The sequence below is a fragment of the Pollicipes pollicipes genome, unplaced genomic scaffold (genome assembly GCF_011947565.3).
Source record: "Pollicipes pollicipes isolate AB1234 unplaced genomic scaffold, Ppol_2.1 Scaffold_4740;HRSCAF=5597_pilon_pilon_pilon, whole genome shotgun sequence".
Taxonomy (NCBI): Eukaryota; Metazoa; Arthropoda; class Thecostraca; order Pollicipedomorpha; family Pollicipedidae; genus Pollicipes; species Pollicipes pollicipes.
In genome coordinates, this window is record NW_023596545.1 from 11,046,864 (window position 1) to 11,061,603 (window position 14,740).

The following is a 14,740-nucleotide window of genomic DNA, read 5'->3' on the forward strand; positions in this document are numbered from 1 at the left end:
GCGGCGGCGACCGCTATCGGTGTGTGGCGTCCGACGGTGGCGCGCCGGACACTAGCTGTGATACTCCGCACTGGCGGCGCCGCTGTCGCCCGCCCCGCCCGGCACCGGCCGCGGGCCGGGCGGGGCGGGCCGACGGCGGCGGCGCCGGCTCTCCGCGCCCCGGCTCGCCCGCTTCGGCACGCATTCCTGGCGCCTCGGCACGCGCTGGTCACCGGTGTGTACATAGCTTTAGACGGCTGCGCGGCGATGCCCGCCGCCGGTACCAAGACATCGCGTGCTCGACATAATTTTCTACGTGTGTAGATGTTCGAGGCTCCTGTAGCCTGCCAAAACTCCAGTAGCATTTTGCTATGTGATTTTCATGAATAAAGCAGATATATTTAAACAGACACATTTCCTCTCACTCTCTTAGCCAAAGGAATCGAGGTTTTTCTCGGCTCACAGCCAGCAACAGCGGACGTGGCCAGGTATGCCAATGTCCCTCGACCACACACGACAGTCATTAAATTAGGCTCCACACACGAAGCTCGCTCACACAGTGCTGACATAACCACTAGATCGGCCGCGGGCGGCCACTAAGGCTGGCTCCACAGGGTCACTTGCTCCGGCCCGACACGACTACCAAGCAGGGCTCGCCATGGTTACTAGGTCGCGACGCCGCCGCTGAAGCCACTTCAGGACCAGCAGAACTGGTGACCAGCGCAAGCGTGACGTGCCACTTGACCGGACCTCCAGGCCCAGACGAGTGACAGCTAGCTCAGACTCGGTTCGTTCACATGGCCGCACACGACTGGTCATCAGCCCAGCTCCGCCCGGTCATTGGGCCGCGCGGCACGTGGTCACTAGGCCACGCCCGAGCTGGGCGCTGTCCGTGGCGGCGCCGGCGGCGTCAGCGCAGCTTCTGGAAGAGGACCGCCGAGCCGTGACCGAGCTGGCCGCCCTCCGGACACGGCCGCTCGGCGTGCCGCCAGCCGCGCGCCTCCGGTCGCACGCCCAGCTTGTCTGCCGGAGCACGGGAGCGATCAGCGGCCGAGACAGGTCACAGCGCATCCCACTCCCAGTCAGAGGCCGCCGGCTGAACCCCAGCTGCTTCGTGAGCCCTTCACCGGCGACTCGCGCCAGTCTGTGCGCAGGGTAGCTGCACCCGTCCGGGACGGATAGCGGGAGGTAGCGTCGGGGACACGGCAGTGCTTGGTGCGCTGAACAGGCCGCCAAGTCATCAGGTTGGCTGGGGCGGACAGCTCACAAACAAGGCCAAAGGCAAGCCGGACACTTGAGACATTCACGTTTGTGGAGAAGAAGAGCAATGGGTGCATCGACACCATGATCAGTCAAGCGTTGCAAAACACAGATCTCGGATTTCATAGCATCTTGGCCGAGAGGGATAAACGCGACACCTAAGCGGCGATGATTGCGGGCCCACGGCGCGGTACTCTGTGTCATTCCCACTGTTGTAAAGGTCCGCTTGGCCCGGGGCCCAGGCCCTTCCAGCCACATCTCTTGAAACAGCAGACTATATGGTCGCATTGGCCTTGTATCGGTCTTACTGGAACTGTCGTGCTGTTCTACACAACCTACCGCATGACGAAAGTTTGCGGGGCTGTGATTATAATGGAAGACAGGGGCGGTCGGCGAGTTACCGTGATCGCGACTACCTAGACGTGCCAACGGTGAACATCTGTTGCATTGCACCGCCAACGACGCCAGCGATCGCTTGCTTAAAGCCACCTGCATGTTCTACGGTCACTAACGTTACAGCGGCCTGATGGACACTGGGTGAACGGAAGCTGCCTCAGGTGGGAAGATTCCCTAAAGCAACTGGCATGTCCCACTTCGGTAAGCTCTCCCGTGCCAGTCATCGCAGTGGCAGACGTTCGCAGTAGGCTCTCTTTCACCAGCTCCTATAAGAGAAGACATATCGAACAAGACATTGCAAAATGGCCAAATGTGCCCGCACACTAAGTTGACCGCTTCGCAAGATACTTAAGACAAAGCCTTCAGATGCCCTTCTGTTTCCGGGTTGACCTTCGAACCTGACCTCGAAACCCTCACAGCCCGAAACGTGTTGTCCAGTGTCAGATGGTCTAGTACCGGGCAGCGAACCGCCCACCATCGAGCGCCCAACACGAATACGGAACAGAATATAGTACAGAAACCGTACCCAGCGTCATCACCCACCACTTCCCGCGTGCCGTGGACGAAAGGCGAGTGTACGTGTTAGAGCTGCTTGATTTGTCCGAGTGCCACGATGACGCGTCGCACCGGCAACCGCTGGCACAGCTGGTGCTGTACGGCGTGGAGCGGGCGGTTCAGCGATTACCTGTGAGGCTACACTCAGCAAGTGCAGACGTTCTACAGTGAAGGTACCCTTTCAGACCAGACTTCCACAGTGAAGGCCTATACGGTCTGGGACGAAGCCAAATACAATCGACGCATTCCAGGGTTGATCCCTCAGCTGTATGCTGTCTGCCGTGTTCTCGGACGATCTGAGCCCATTTGTACCCGAATTCGTCCGTGTCGCACAGCTTACTGACAACACACAACGGCTCGTCAGCGGTACGCAGAGTGGCATGCCACCGACCTTTCGCCGCGCCGAGCAGGCCCCTGAACGCTTTCATAACTGGCTTTGTGCGAACATGAAGCTGAACACGACCAAAACCTAAGCTCGTGTACTCGATACGCCAGCCATGCTTAGAGGCTCGGTACCCTGTTTCCCTGAGTTTCTTCAGCGCCGTGATATCCGAACCCAGATTTGTGAAAAAAATGGGTTTTTATGGACGAACATGTCAGTTTTAAATTGCATGTGAATCAAATCACGTCCATATGCATCCTCATTGGTCTCGCGCATGCTAAATAAGCAACATCGAACGCTGTTCTTGCAAACATTGTTCTGACTCATCGCTCCCATCGTCTGATACTCTACATCGTTGCATGGCACGTGCAACGTCGCGCAATTTCACAGGTTGCTAAAAGCGAATGCTGAATTTCGGTGGCCGTGCGACCAGTGGCAGACGCAAACGCCACCCCGTCAGTGAGGTTTTCAAACAACTTAACTGGCCTGACGCACACAGCCTTGTAAAGTATTATAATATACGCATGATCCATGCAGCCACGACAGGCAGACCTGAGCTAAACGTTTGCACCATCGGCAGCGCACCACAGCACCATGTATGAGACACGAGGTTCCATCCGACACGTATTACCCATAATGTTTATGGAGACAGGCCGTCGCCGTCTTTGCTACGGTCGAGTACAGGAGCGCGATGGGCCCGGGCTACTGTAAACTTGCGGGAATCTCACATACCATCTGAAGCGCCACTTTCTGTGTATGCAGCACGGTGATACGTGGTGCATGTAAGAACACCGGTGTATGTTAAGTGAGTCCGAATTGCTCTGTGCGACCTGACCCACAAGTCCACGCAAGGACGCTGCGTCTGCTACATCACAAAATACGGACGGAATTTCACCATTTTCTCACGATAAGCACGTACCTCGGAAAAACCGACGTTTTTTGTCAATGTTTTGCGTACGCACGCACATCATACGCACAGATCCGCCGCCTTTTCCACGGTCTGCGAATCCTGAATGGACTTCCGTCCATTATGACGACGGTCATCCAGAATCTTGAACAAGTTACTTACCGAGGAGACGACCAGCCAACGAAGGGACCACGGGCTGAAGCAGAATTCCCGCCACCCGCAGCGTCTCCATGGCAACGGCCAGACAGCTGTGAAGCTCTGCTTCTCTCTCCGGTTGTTTCCGCAGCACCCACGGCTCTTTCAGTTGTACAAACTGCAACCAACTGAAGGTGAGGACCAGCCATTGCTGCCGATAGGTGGAGATGCACAGAGCGGTCGGACGAGGTCATCTACTGTAGGTCCTACGGACCCATGTTGCATTATGTATCGAGCAGAAAGCGGGGGCATCAAGATGAACAAGATCGGTACACACTGCTAAGCACTGCCAAATTCAATTATGTCCCACAGGCGAAAAGCAGCAACAAGCATCTTCCACCCTAATCTCACTCTGAAAAGCGTTTTCCAGTCCCCAATTACAGGCAAAATATCATTCAAACACCGAAACAAAAATCTGAATCACTCAAGGGGCCCACTGTACGCAAAAAATCACCACTCGTAACGGCTATGCTCGCCACGGTAGACTGGACCTCTCCTGCCTACGTCTCCGTATTGAGCCGGCCGCACGCCCCCGACAACTGAGCCCGGCGCCCACCTGATTGGCGCTCCGCAGCGCGGCCTGCACCGCCTCCAGGCCGCGGTAGAAGCAGAACTCGTCGTACGCCTCGCCGACCGCTGCCGGTAGGCTGGCTACCGTCTGCAGCAGCAGGTCAGCCTCCGGACCGCCGGCCCCGCCCGCGGCAGCGGCGGCGGACCGGCGCTGCTGGCCGGGGTTGACGGCCGCCGCCGCGCAGCGGCCCAGCAGGTTGCCCAGCGTGTCGGCCAGCTCGGCGTTCAGCAGGTTGGCGGCCTTCTTACGGCTGAAGTCTGCGGCAGGGGTGACGGCCGCCGGTCGACGGATGGCAGGTGGCGAGCGGCGCCAGACGAGTGGCACATGCGTCGGGCCCGATCACTAGCTGCCAACTTATTCATTGCACGAGTCGACGATTGCACTGTGTTCAGTACGCGGCGATTTCTATTCGTGACCCACCGCGCCAGAGTGACGTTCGTCCCCAGTGACCGACTCCCTCCCCACCCCTTCAACAGACGCATTGCAAAAGCAATGCAGGTGACACCGTGGTGAACCCAAGTCTCACGACCATGAAGCTGTCGCCTCACAGCACCTGAAAGTTTTACACCCACTGCCGTCCTAATGCGTCGCCCGCGCCAGCCAGGAGTGTCTCCTGCATCTGTCCGGCTGTGGCCCCTGCCGACTCACTACCGTCCTCATGCGTCGCCCGTGCCAGCCAGGAGTGTCTCCTGCATCTGTCCGGCTGCGGCCCCTGCCGACTCACTGCCGTCGGAGTGTGGCACGCCCTCGCGCAGCAGGAAGTAGCGCAGCCCATCGGCCGTGTAGGTGCGCAGCGCCTCGTCCGCCGACACGACGTTGCCGAGGGACTTGGACATCTTGACGCCGTCGACGGTCCAGTGGCTGTGACAGAGCAGGAGGCGCGGCGGCGCCAGGCCCGCCGCCAGCAGCAGCGCCGGCCAGTACACGCCGTGGAACCTGCGGCCGGCCGGGCGGACGCCGTCACCTCGCCGGGCCCGCGACCGCGCTCTCCGGCGACCGGCCGCGACAGGGCCGGCCTCAGCGCCGGCGGCCGGACCACGCGCCGGTCGCGCCGTAGGTACACCGGTGCAGGGCGCGCGTGCTAAAAGCTGGTGGGAAGCCACCAGACTGAGGAGCGATCGATGTCGTAACGATGAAGTTAACCGACGGGACGGAGTTAACCCCGGCTGCGCAAAAACACGAGACAGTCTGTAGGAACGCGGTTTTATAGATATTCCCCGCGGCGCAGGCCCCCGAGAGGCGACTCAAGTTCAAAGCCTTCACCGATCAAAGCAAGTCGGACGGGACAACTCACTTGAGAATGTCCTTGCCGATCACTTGACAGTCCGGGGGCCAGCGCTCCAGCTGTCCGGGGTACCCGCTGGCGGTCAGGTAATTGACCAGGGCGTCCAACCACACATACACCACCTGCTGGTCATCTCCTGAAACACGCCCGCCACCTCCTGGTCGTCACCCGAGCGTGGTCAGCCGTTCGCGCGGTCGATACTGACTGGCCATCGCCAGAAGTCAAGATGACGCCGTGACGTGTGCAAAGGGGTGCACGGCGACACGCGCGGTGCACGGCTCTGCCCGCGATGTTGCTCACACACAACAAACAGGCAACACGGCGAGACCGTTAACAGGTGGCATAGCTGCGACGGACCGTCACAGTCCGTGTCTCTGGGCCGGCCCTGGTGGGTCACTACGGGCCACGTCTTCGGGCCGCAGGAGGGTAGCAACATCTGGCTGCTTCCTCGCAGCCAGATGCCCCCTCCCCCGCCCCCCCCCTCCACAGCTGAGTTTGCCCGGGTTCACGTCAAACCGGCGGCAACAACGAAGCAGCGTGTACACGCAATGCACTGAAGCTGTGCAGTGCTGGTCGCCGGTGCGTTGTTGGGGCTAGCCTGTGTACCCGCCGGTGGGTCGTCCCCCCACCATCTGAGTCCGGCCCGGTGCGTTGCCGGGGCTAGCCTGTGTACCCGCCGGTGGGTCGTCCCCCACCATCTGAGTCCGGCCCGGTGCGTTGCCGGGGCTAGCCGGTGTCTCCGCCGGTGGGTCGTCCCCCCACCATCTGAGTCCGACGGTGTTCGCCGTTCGAGCGAAGGTCTTATGGGTAACATGGCATGAAAAATGGTGTGACGAAGAATCACGCTGAGCCCATCGATGCCTGACTTTACCTAGGAACATCTACCACGATACAAAGACCTATTATCAACGTCATCACGTTAACTGGGCATTTTGTTCATGCCTCCATAGGCATGTCTGTGTTTTAATCCTGTCAATATGCTATGCACGTTAAGTAAGTAAAACTAGAACATATCTGCAAAAGTGTGCGGTGCTTTAAACGTCACGGCGTAACCCCATGACTGTTGCACAAATGTTTGCAGCGATACAGTTGTTATCGCTCGAGCTGTCACTGCAACCACAACAGAAAGCTGCTATTCGGGCGCGGGAGCCCACGTCGCCCGGTGGCTGACCTGGCACCGGCCTGATGACGGACCTGGCACGGGACCGTTGACTGACCTGGCACTGGCACGCCCCAGTCCAGTCGGCTGACCGGCCTGGAGACGGACAGGTCGGGCAGGTCGGCCTCCAGCCAGCTCTCCAACAGGCGGCCGAACTTGGCAGGACGCACGTCCAGATCTGGGGCAGGCGCAGCGGTCACCATCGAGAGGGTACGTCCGCTCACTCTCACCCGCCCAATGCACTAGGGCAGGCACAGCGGCCACCATCGAGAGGGTCCATGGTGACGCTCACTGGACCCGCTGTCGGTGTCATATCTGTTTTCATTATCGCCGCTCACTTGTCCTCTCCTGACAACCAGCGTTGTCAAGAGGACAACTGAAATGCTTGAGCAAGCAGGCCAACAACGCATCCCTAGCAGGGAAATGACACTGGCACAAAAATGCATTGATATTAAGCTATGAGAAGAAGAGTACGAGTTACCAAAATAATTTTATAAATCCTGCTATATGGCTGCAATGATCGTAAGGTTCACGATATTCTGATCCGGCCTTGAACTTTTGCACACAAAGTACTCTACCGGACCCCGCGATCCATCGCCTGTGTTTTCTGATTATTCTGACGTACTTGGCACTTCTGGTCTTCGAGCCACTAATCATCTCTCTCGTCTTTGTTCTTCCAATTTTAAAAATAGTCCATTTAGCAACTGTTTCTGAGTTTGATTGATGGGAGCGCGTTTTGCTTTCCTGTCTTTAAACATTCTCGTAAGCGGTGCTTACGTAACAGACACATTATGAACCTGTGAAAACGCCTTCTGACCCAATTCGGCCAGTGTGTTCCTGGCGCTAGACTGGTCACGCCAGACTTTTCCGGTGGGTCTGGTACATCTAGACGCACTGATAGTCTGCCTTGTATTTAATGTGTTGATATAATGCAGAGACTTATGCTATCGCTTTCCTTTTGCTCTGCAGTAGTGGACTGAGAACACTTGGAGTCTTCATATTCATCATTTCTCTTCCCTTTCCCCCAAAATGAATCATGATCCAGATTATAATTGAGATATTGTATAGACAGAGAGGAAACTTTTTTAAGCAAGTCTCCGCGAGATGCATGGATCGTAATAGGAGCAAGTATCACCTACAAGATAACAGCCTCCTACCCGAATTTTCTCCCCATTCAAGAGGTTCTGACTGCATCGTCCGAATTGACACAAGATTTATGAAGAAAAGGCCACAATGGTCAACTTTTACCAAATGGTAAACATCAGTCTATTGACGCCTGAGCTACCAAGAACAGGCCGAATGAGACCAAGTCATCACCAACGAACTGGTTCTGATGTGACTAGAAGCCGATTGGCTAGGTCTACTAGCTTTCGCTCGCATCATCACAGATCCCGCGAAACTACTCGCCCAATGTATGGGGACCATAATGTTACAAAGGCATGACCACGACCCCATCAGGCTTCTCTCCACGTGACTTCACAGATCAGCGCACTTACGGTTTCTCACCCAGTGTCGAAGGTCGTCTCGCATACGGGACATGGGGAAGACGTAGTTCTCCTCCTCTGCCCACGTGACCACGTGACCTGATTCTGATGATATGGCCACCTTCTTGCCATCCCGCACCTCTTCTGTCACCTAAAACATGCAGCGTTATGTAACGAGTTACTTCGGAAATCTTTCGTCCACACGGCACCGCAAGAACACATTTTCAGAAGAAAGAAAAATACTGTCTTGCAGTCAATTCCAAAGTTAAATGACCGCATTCGCCCAACCTCAGAACGCCTGCAAATGAAGTCACTTCAGTTTTGATCGACAATGCTGACTTAAGTGCTGAAAGGATGAATGTTGCATTGGACAATGAGGTTGACCACCATGCATTCTAAAATTGGTAAGGCTAAATCTAGAAAATTACTACTTAATATATGCATTCAACACCCTTTCCTCATCTTTCAGTTCTAAAAATATATGGGGCGTGGTGTGGTCTAATGCATTTCGATAAGCTGAGACCAAAGACGACCGTCAACGCTCAATTTCAAAAAAAGATTACCCGCCCTCACCCAAGTTCGACGTAACACGAACTTCACGTGTTTCTGCCCAGGGCGTACATAGCATTCGTGAGTCACGTAAGTGATACCGAATACCAAAAATTAGCTACTTATCTTCTTTTCCACGTGCAACGCAGCGCGCTGTCATATGGAGTAGTCCTGCAATGTTGGTTACAAGCTATAGTAGACACGGACCTTGACGGTCTAGATGGTGCTAGCGTCGCACGCGCTACGGTTGGGTGAACCAATGGCCGTTGCTGGTGCTGCGCCAATGTCTGGCTATTTCGTGCCTCATGTACTGCGAGACGAAAAAAATGAATTTTGTTTGACCTCAAGTTGAAATACCAACATACGCGCCTGGCCAACAATATGTTTGCTAATAATGCCACTAAACGGTCGCTGGTATGGCAGCTCCGGTTTCTTTTCATACATTAAGAGCATTGTTTCGAGCAAACTATTTCGCGCAAGCACGACTGAACGCCACACAAAGTACAGTGCCGAACCAGCGTGCCTTCTCGGCTACCGACACACTTTTGAAGCGTGGTGTCTCCATGCACGTCTCCATTCTCCTCCGCGTTATCCTCAAACCCATACGTCACACTAGCGTGCCGTTTCGGTACTGACGTACGTACTGCTAATGTCTGGTGTGCTGTGCCACACCCAATCCACGGAGCGGGCTGCCAAGATGGCCACGCAGTGACCACCCCCGTGACCAGTGTTGTCTTTTTAGATCCAATCAAACGTTTTGAATGGATGGAGTTCTGGGGTCAAAGTTCAAGCTAAGCGTTGCCTGTTGTGCGAGCCCTTTCCCCATTATCCGACCACAGAATTCCAGGCTACCGGCAGAATTTGGCGGCCAAAGTTTAACGCGTCGCAATACCGGGCACGGTCCGTCCTGCGCTCTGACGCCCCTGCCCATTTGCCCAGCCGCTGCCGCCGGCCGCAGGCTATACCCGTCAGGGGCACATAAGAGCGCATCGAACGACTCACACCCACGCCGCCACGGGTGAACGGATCGGAAGGCAGGCGCTCTAGCCAACTGAGATCGGTGTTTGCCGCTGTCGTGGCATCGCTCTCAATAAGAGCGCGCTGCATGAGCGCCCTGAGCGCAGTTGCTGCGACTCGTGCGACGGAGCACACCGCGCGTTGGTAATTGCACTGCTAAATTTGCGTGGCGTTATGTCGTGCTTGTTTGACATGTACTGCTCGACAATGCAGCTTTGGTAAGACGCGTATCTCGTAGTTCCGGCTTTAGATACGAAACCAGTTTCCTCTATTTTTCCGTCTCAAAATACATGGAGCACGAGATAGCCAGACACTGGCACAGTACCGACCGTGGTCAATGGTTTACCCAACCGCGAAGCGCGCGACGCTGGCGCCATCTAGTAAGTGAAGATCCATGCCTACTGACTTCTTACCGATATTGCAGGACTACTCACCATGATAGTGTGCTGTGTTTCACATGGAGAGGAAAGCAAGTAGTTGCTTATTCATCTTCAATATCACTTATCTCACTCACAAATGCCATATACACTGGGGCCGACACACGCAAAGTTCACATTACGTTGAAAATGTGCAAGGGTCAGGGCGGGTAATATTTTTTATTGAATGCTGAACCACATCAGACAACGCCACGTCCTCGGATTTTCAGAGAGAAAAAAAAACAATTGAAAGCGAACCTTCGTACCATTCCGGAGCCAAATATAAACAGAGCAGTAACCAACCTGAGAAGGCGTAAGAAACGACTCATCAGGAACACTGTACCAGCCAGTGTAGCTGCCCTTCTGGATATACCCTCTTGAATCCAGAAGCCTCTGAAACACAACACACATACTAACACACAGCATATTGCCTTTTGCTTAGCAGTGTTTCAACTACAACAGATTACATCACATTAATAAAAAATTCTGTTGCAACACATCATACGAATGACCACCTGTTGTTCCGACCAGTGTCATTAGCACTGCAGTGCACCACGGTAGTGCAACATCACCATGAACAGCAGGATACCATGGGTAAAGTTCGGTTGGCGCCCTTGGATGAGCACATTGCAATCGAACCACAGGAATAAAAACACACAGATGCAGCGTCTTACTGCCTGACGGTGCCCAAAACCAGTTGGCCGTTATTTCAACAGGCGGGCCGCTTCCCCGGCGTCGCTGCACTTGGGGCCACGACTCTGGTCCGTGGGGAGGAGGTCGGACCCGACATACCCAGAAGTGCTGGACGGCGTGCGCGTGGTCCGGGTCCGTGGTGCGCACGTAGCGCGCGTACTGCACGTCGGCCGCCTCGAAGGCGCGCCGGAACTGCAGCGACACGCGCTGGCAGAGGGTGGCTGGTGGCAGGCCGGCGGCGGCCGCCGCCTGGCGCACCTTCTGGCCATGCTCGTCCGTGCCGGTGCTGAGCAGCGCGTCCCGGCCGCGCCGCAGCGCCGCGTACCGGGCGGCCGCGTCCGCCAGCACCGCCGAGTACACATGGCCTAGGTGCGGTGCTGGAACGGGCCCGGCCGTGAGCTAACGAGGAGGCATGACCCAGGTCCGGCAACAGGACGCCGCTCTGACAGGGGTTCGGCCGTGAGCTAACGAGGGGGCGGGGCCCAGGTCCAGCAACAGGACGCCGCTCTGACAGGGGTCCGGCCGTGAGCTAACGAGGGGGCGAGGCCCAGGTCCAGCAACAGGACGCCGCTCTGACAGGGGTTCGGCCGTGAGCTAACGAGGGGGCGGGGCCCAGGTCCAGCAACAGGACGCCGCTCTGACAGGGGTCCGGCCGTGAGCTAACGGGGGGGCGGGGCCCAGGTCCAGCAAAAGGACGCTGCTCTGACAGGGGTCCGGCAGTGAGCTGAAGAGGGGGCTGGGCCCGGGTCCGTTAACAGGACGCCGCTCTGACAGGGGTTCGGCAGTGGGCTAAAGAGCGGTCAGGACCCAGGTCCAGCAACAGGACACCGCTCTGACAGGGATCCGGCAGTGAGCTAGGACGCCGCTCTGACAGGGGTCCGGCAGTGAGCTAAAGAGGGGGCAGGGCCCAGGTCCAGCAAAAGGACGCTGCCTCTGACAGAAATGGCGTGTTTCCTGACTTGTAAACCCAAAGATGACATTTATTAAAAGGGGAAATCAGCTTTGGCTGGAACTTAAGATAAAATAGCACATAGAATGTAATTACATATTTGATGGAACTGGGTTGGATAGAACCAGAAATTGGATGGAATTTTATCTGCAATTGATGGAACACTACAAGGAATGTATACCCTGTGCCAATGACCAGTTCTGAACTCTGCTGCTAGTCACTCTGATTCTGAACTTTGGCAGCATGATACAGAAGTCTTACTAAGGAGCCATAACTTGCATACTTACCAGCGTCATCCTAAACAACCCATCACACAGGCAACAGGCAGTTCCCAGCCTCTCATCCTCTGTCTCCGCATGATTATCAAGTAGGTGATTGCAAAGGTATGTAGGCAGTTACCAGCATAAGCACGAGTCTTGTTGCTGAATGTGTCAGATCTTGACAAGATCCTGTTAGGGCAGTGTTTGGGCGACAATTTATGTTTTGGGCACGTTTTGAAACTGGGGCCCGGAATTCGTTCCTTGGGGCAAGTTAAGTTATTTCATGGCAGCTCATGGTACAATTACAGCAAAAATGGAGTCCTTTCGCGCTCCAGCCTGCCTTGCTTCTCGGAGGTCAATTCTGGGACCTGGACTAACGCAGCACAAAGCTGCTGCGTGAAACAGTCCTGACCCAGCCAAAGACAGGTCTGATGACAATGGTCAGAGGGAATGGAGGAGTGGTTGATGACCGGCCCATTCCTTCGACGATGCAGTGGTGAAGCTCGACCGCAATCAAAGTGCTCTGAAGAGGCTGTCGTGCGCTCGGTTCTGTTTGCACGTCACTGCACCTCAATATCTGTGGGTGGCGAGCAGACATCGCCAATTGGCAGAAGTAGACAAGATATCCGAAACAAAACCCAGAGATCGCTGCAGCATTTCATTTTGTTGTTTTTACGATTTAGTTCCAGCCTCTCGATTGGACAAATGCCTGGGATCGACGCCCACGCCACATGGTACCGGTTGCGCAGTCCTGGCACCACCATCCGATCGTGAAACTCCGGGTCGACATAATCTTACGGAGAAAGCTCACCGTGCCTTACAGTGCTTGGCACTGGCTTGGCACAGTGCTTGGCACCACCGTACAGTGCGTGGCACTGTACATCCTGCCCTGAGGGCAGGACCCCTCGGCGCCACTCGACCTTTCCCGCACCTGCTGTTACAGTCGGGAGCTAGCCCGGGCCAAATCATGAGCATATGAACCAACTCGACTCCCCGCTACCAGTACGTGAATCAGAAAGCAGATGCTCTAACCAACTGAGCTGTTGGGAAAACTGCGGATTGAATGCAAGAGAAATATCAGCTGTTACTTTTGCAGGCAAGCTTAAGCCTTTGTGGGAAAGCAACATTGGCACCTCTAAAAAAAGAACACTAAATTCTGAATTAATAACCAGAAAGCATAATGCTGCCTTTTTATTGACAGTGACATCTAACTTTCATTTGGGAAATATGACTGCACCAGCACAATCAATGTTTTAGTATATCGACGGATTTTGTGTCCCACAGGTCAGAACGCGAGACTCAAATAGGATTTCTGAAGTACTCAGAAGGCTACGACGCAAGGTGCATCTCAATATTGAGCCCCAGTCAACCAAAGTACATGACTAGCTGTGCCAGTATATGATTTCAATGCTAAAGAGTTGTTCATCTTAAAGCAAAATGTTGCATGCAAAGACCTCAGTGCAGCAGTGGTCTAGTCATTCTTTATGCGCTGGGGTCAGAAATAATTGAAAATGTCAGATGGATAATCTGATTTTGTTACACTCTCCTGCTCTGCACTCTGCATGTCATTTTGTTTTAACATGTGTTAATGACCTTCCCAAATGCTGATGCAGGCCTGCCAAAAATTTAACTGAATTGTTGCTATTTCCTTTTACAGTTCATCTTCACAGTTTACTTTGTAAGAGCACCTTAATTTGGATTCACTGCCTCATGGCAGAGAAGGTCCAAGCCACTTCATGCCCTAATTATTGAGCCCCTTGGAATGGACTGCGGGTGGCAGCACAGGGTATGGTAAAAAGTCAAGGCAGAGTCAGAGAATCCAACTCCCATGCCCTGGGATCCTCTGACGTAAGTTAGAGGATCGGAGGATCCTAGGGTAAGACAGGTGGTGCCAAGCATTGTGGCATGTCAATATTTTTTGTGATGTTGGGCTCACAAATTAGGTACCACTTAGCTTGAACACTGATCCCAGGAAAATATCCAATAAAAAGGTAAGGACAAAAATTTAAAAACATAGACTGACTGGCATGAAACAGTGAGAAAATGCTATCTGGGTGGATAGGATGAGTGAAAAAATCTGAGTTTGGTGATAAAAATGTGCTAGTTTAGAAAAATGCCTCCAGCTTGCATCCATTTCCTGACATTTCAGACAGCCCAAAGGCTGAGTGACTTGCATTTACGGTAAAGGTTGGGGAGTTCTAGCTGGCAAGCCACACCATCCAAAGAACGCTCTCGTAGCCGGGGAAGACAGCACAACACGCATGGTAAGTTGGCGTTTGTACCTGCATTCACGTAAAATATAGGCGTCGTCACAAAGTATTTCATATCAACAGATGGTAAACTTCTTTCAAAGCAGTTGAGCTGAACCCTAAGCAAAGCGCACACCCCTGCCGCACACACCCTTCCACCCACTATAAATGTGAGGAGGTAGGGGATTCCCAAAGTTGCATTTATTCACCCGGCCTGTGACACGCCAGCCGATCGCGCTATCCAAAGCTCTCGAGGCCCGGCTGCGTGCTGTCCTTAACCTCCTCAAATGACGCAACATCGCCATAATTGCAACGCAACCATATACTATAACGGAAAACCTTTGTCTGCTTCCAAATCGACAAACGAAAAATGCAGATTTATGGCTACCAGCTTGAATAAATGATGCGAATAAATCCATTAACTTCATCATTTT

General features: G+C 54.4%; 1 protein-coding gene across 1 annotated transcript; it reads right to left on the bottom strand.

Moving 5' to 3' along the window:
* Nucleotides 1-361: 361 nt before the first annotated feature.
* LOC119099037 (methionine--tRNA ligase, mitochondrial) lies at nucleotides 362-14,528 on the bottom strand. The gene is made up of 11 exons (XM_037222088.1): nucleotides 14,340-14,528; nucleotides 10,948-11,225; nucleotides 10,459-10,548; nucleotides 8,186-8,324; nucleotides 6,748-6,867; nucleotides 5,540-5,666; nucleotides 4,970-5,181; nucleotides 4,411-4,502; nucleotides 4,231-4,350; nucleotides 3,642-3,792; nucleotides 362-1,002 (listed from the first exon to the last, which is right to left on the bottom strand). The coding sequence occupies exons 1-11, from the start codon at nucleotides 14,380-14,382 to the stop codon at nucleotides 890-892; spliced, it is 1,485 nt and encodes a 494-aa protein (XP_037077983.1). The 5' UTR covers nucleotides 14,383-14,528; the 3' UTR covers nucleotides 362-889.
* Nucleotides 14,529-14,740: the final 212 nt, after the last annotated feature.

What these genes read in the sequence shown, in the direction of transcription:
- LOC119099037 (XM_037222088.1), bottom strand. Translation starts at nt 14,382, where the DNA reads ATGAAATACTTTGTGACGACGCCTATATTTTACGTGAATGCAG. An exon ending in CTGGGGCGTGCCAGTGCCAG is followed by an intron (nt 5,667 to 6,747) that starts GTCAGTCAACGG and finishes GGCGTGTTTCAG; the next exon opens with GAGATGACCAGCAGGTGGTG. An exon ending in GTTGGCTGGTCGTCTCCTCG is followed by an intron (nt 1,003 to 3,641) that starts GTAAGTAACTTG and finishes GTGCTCCGGCAG; the next exon opens with ACAAGCTGGGCGTGCGACCG.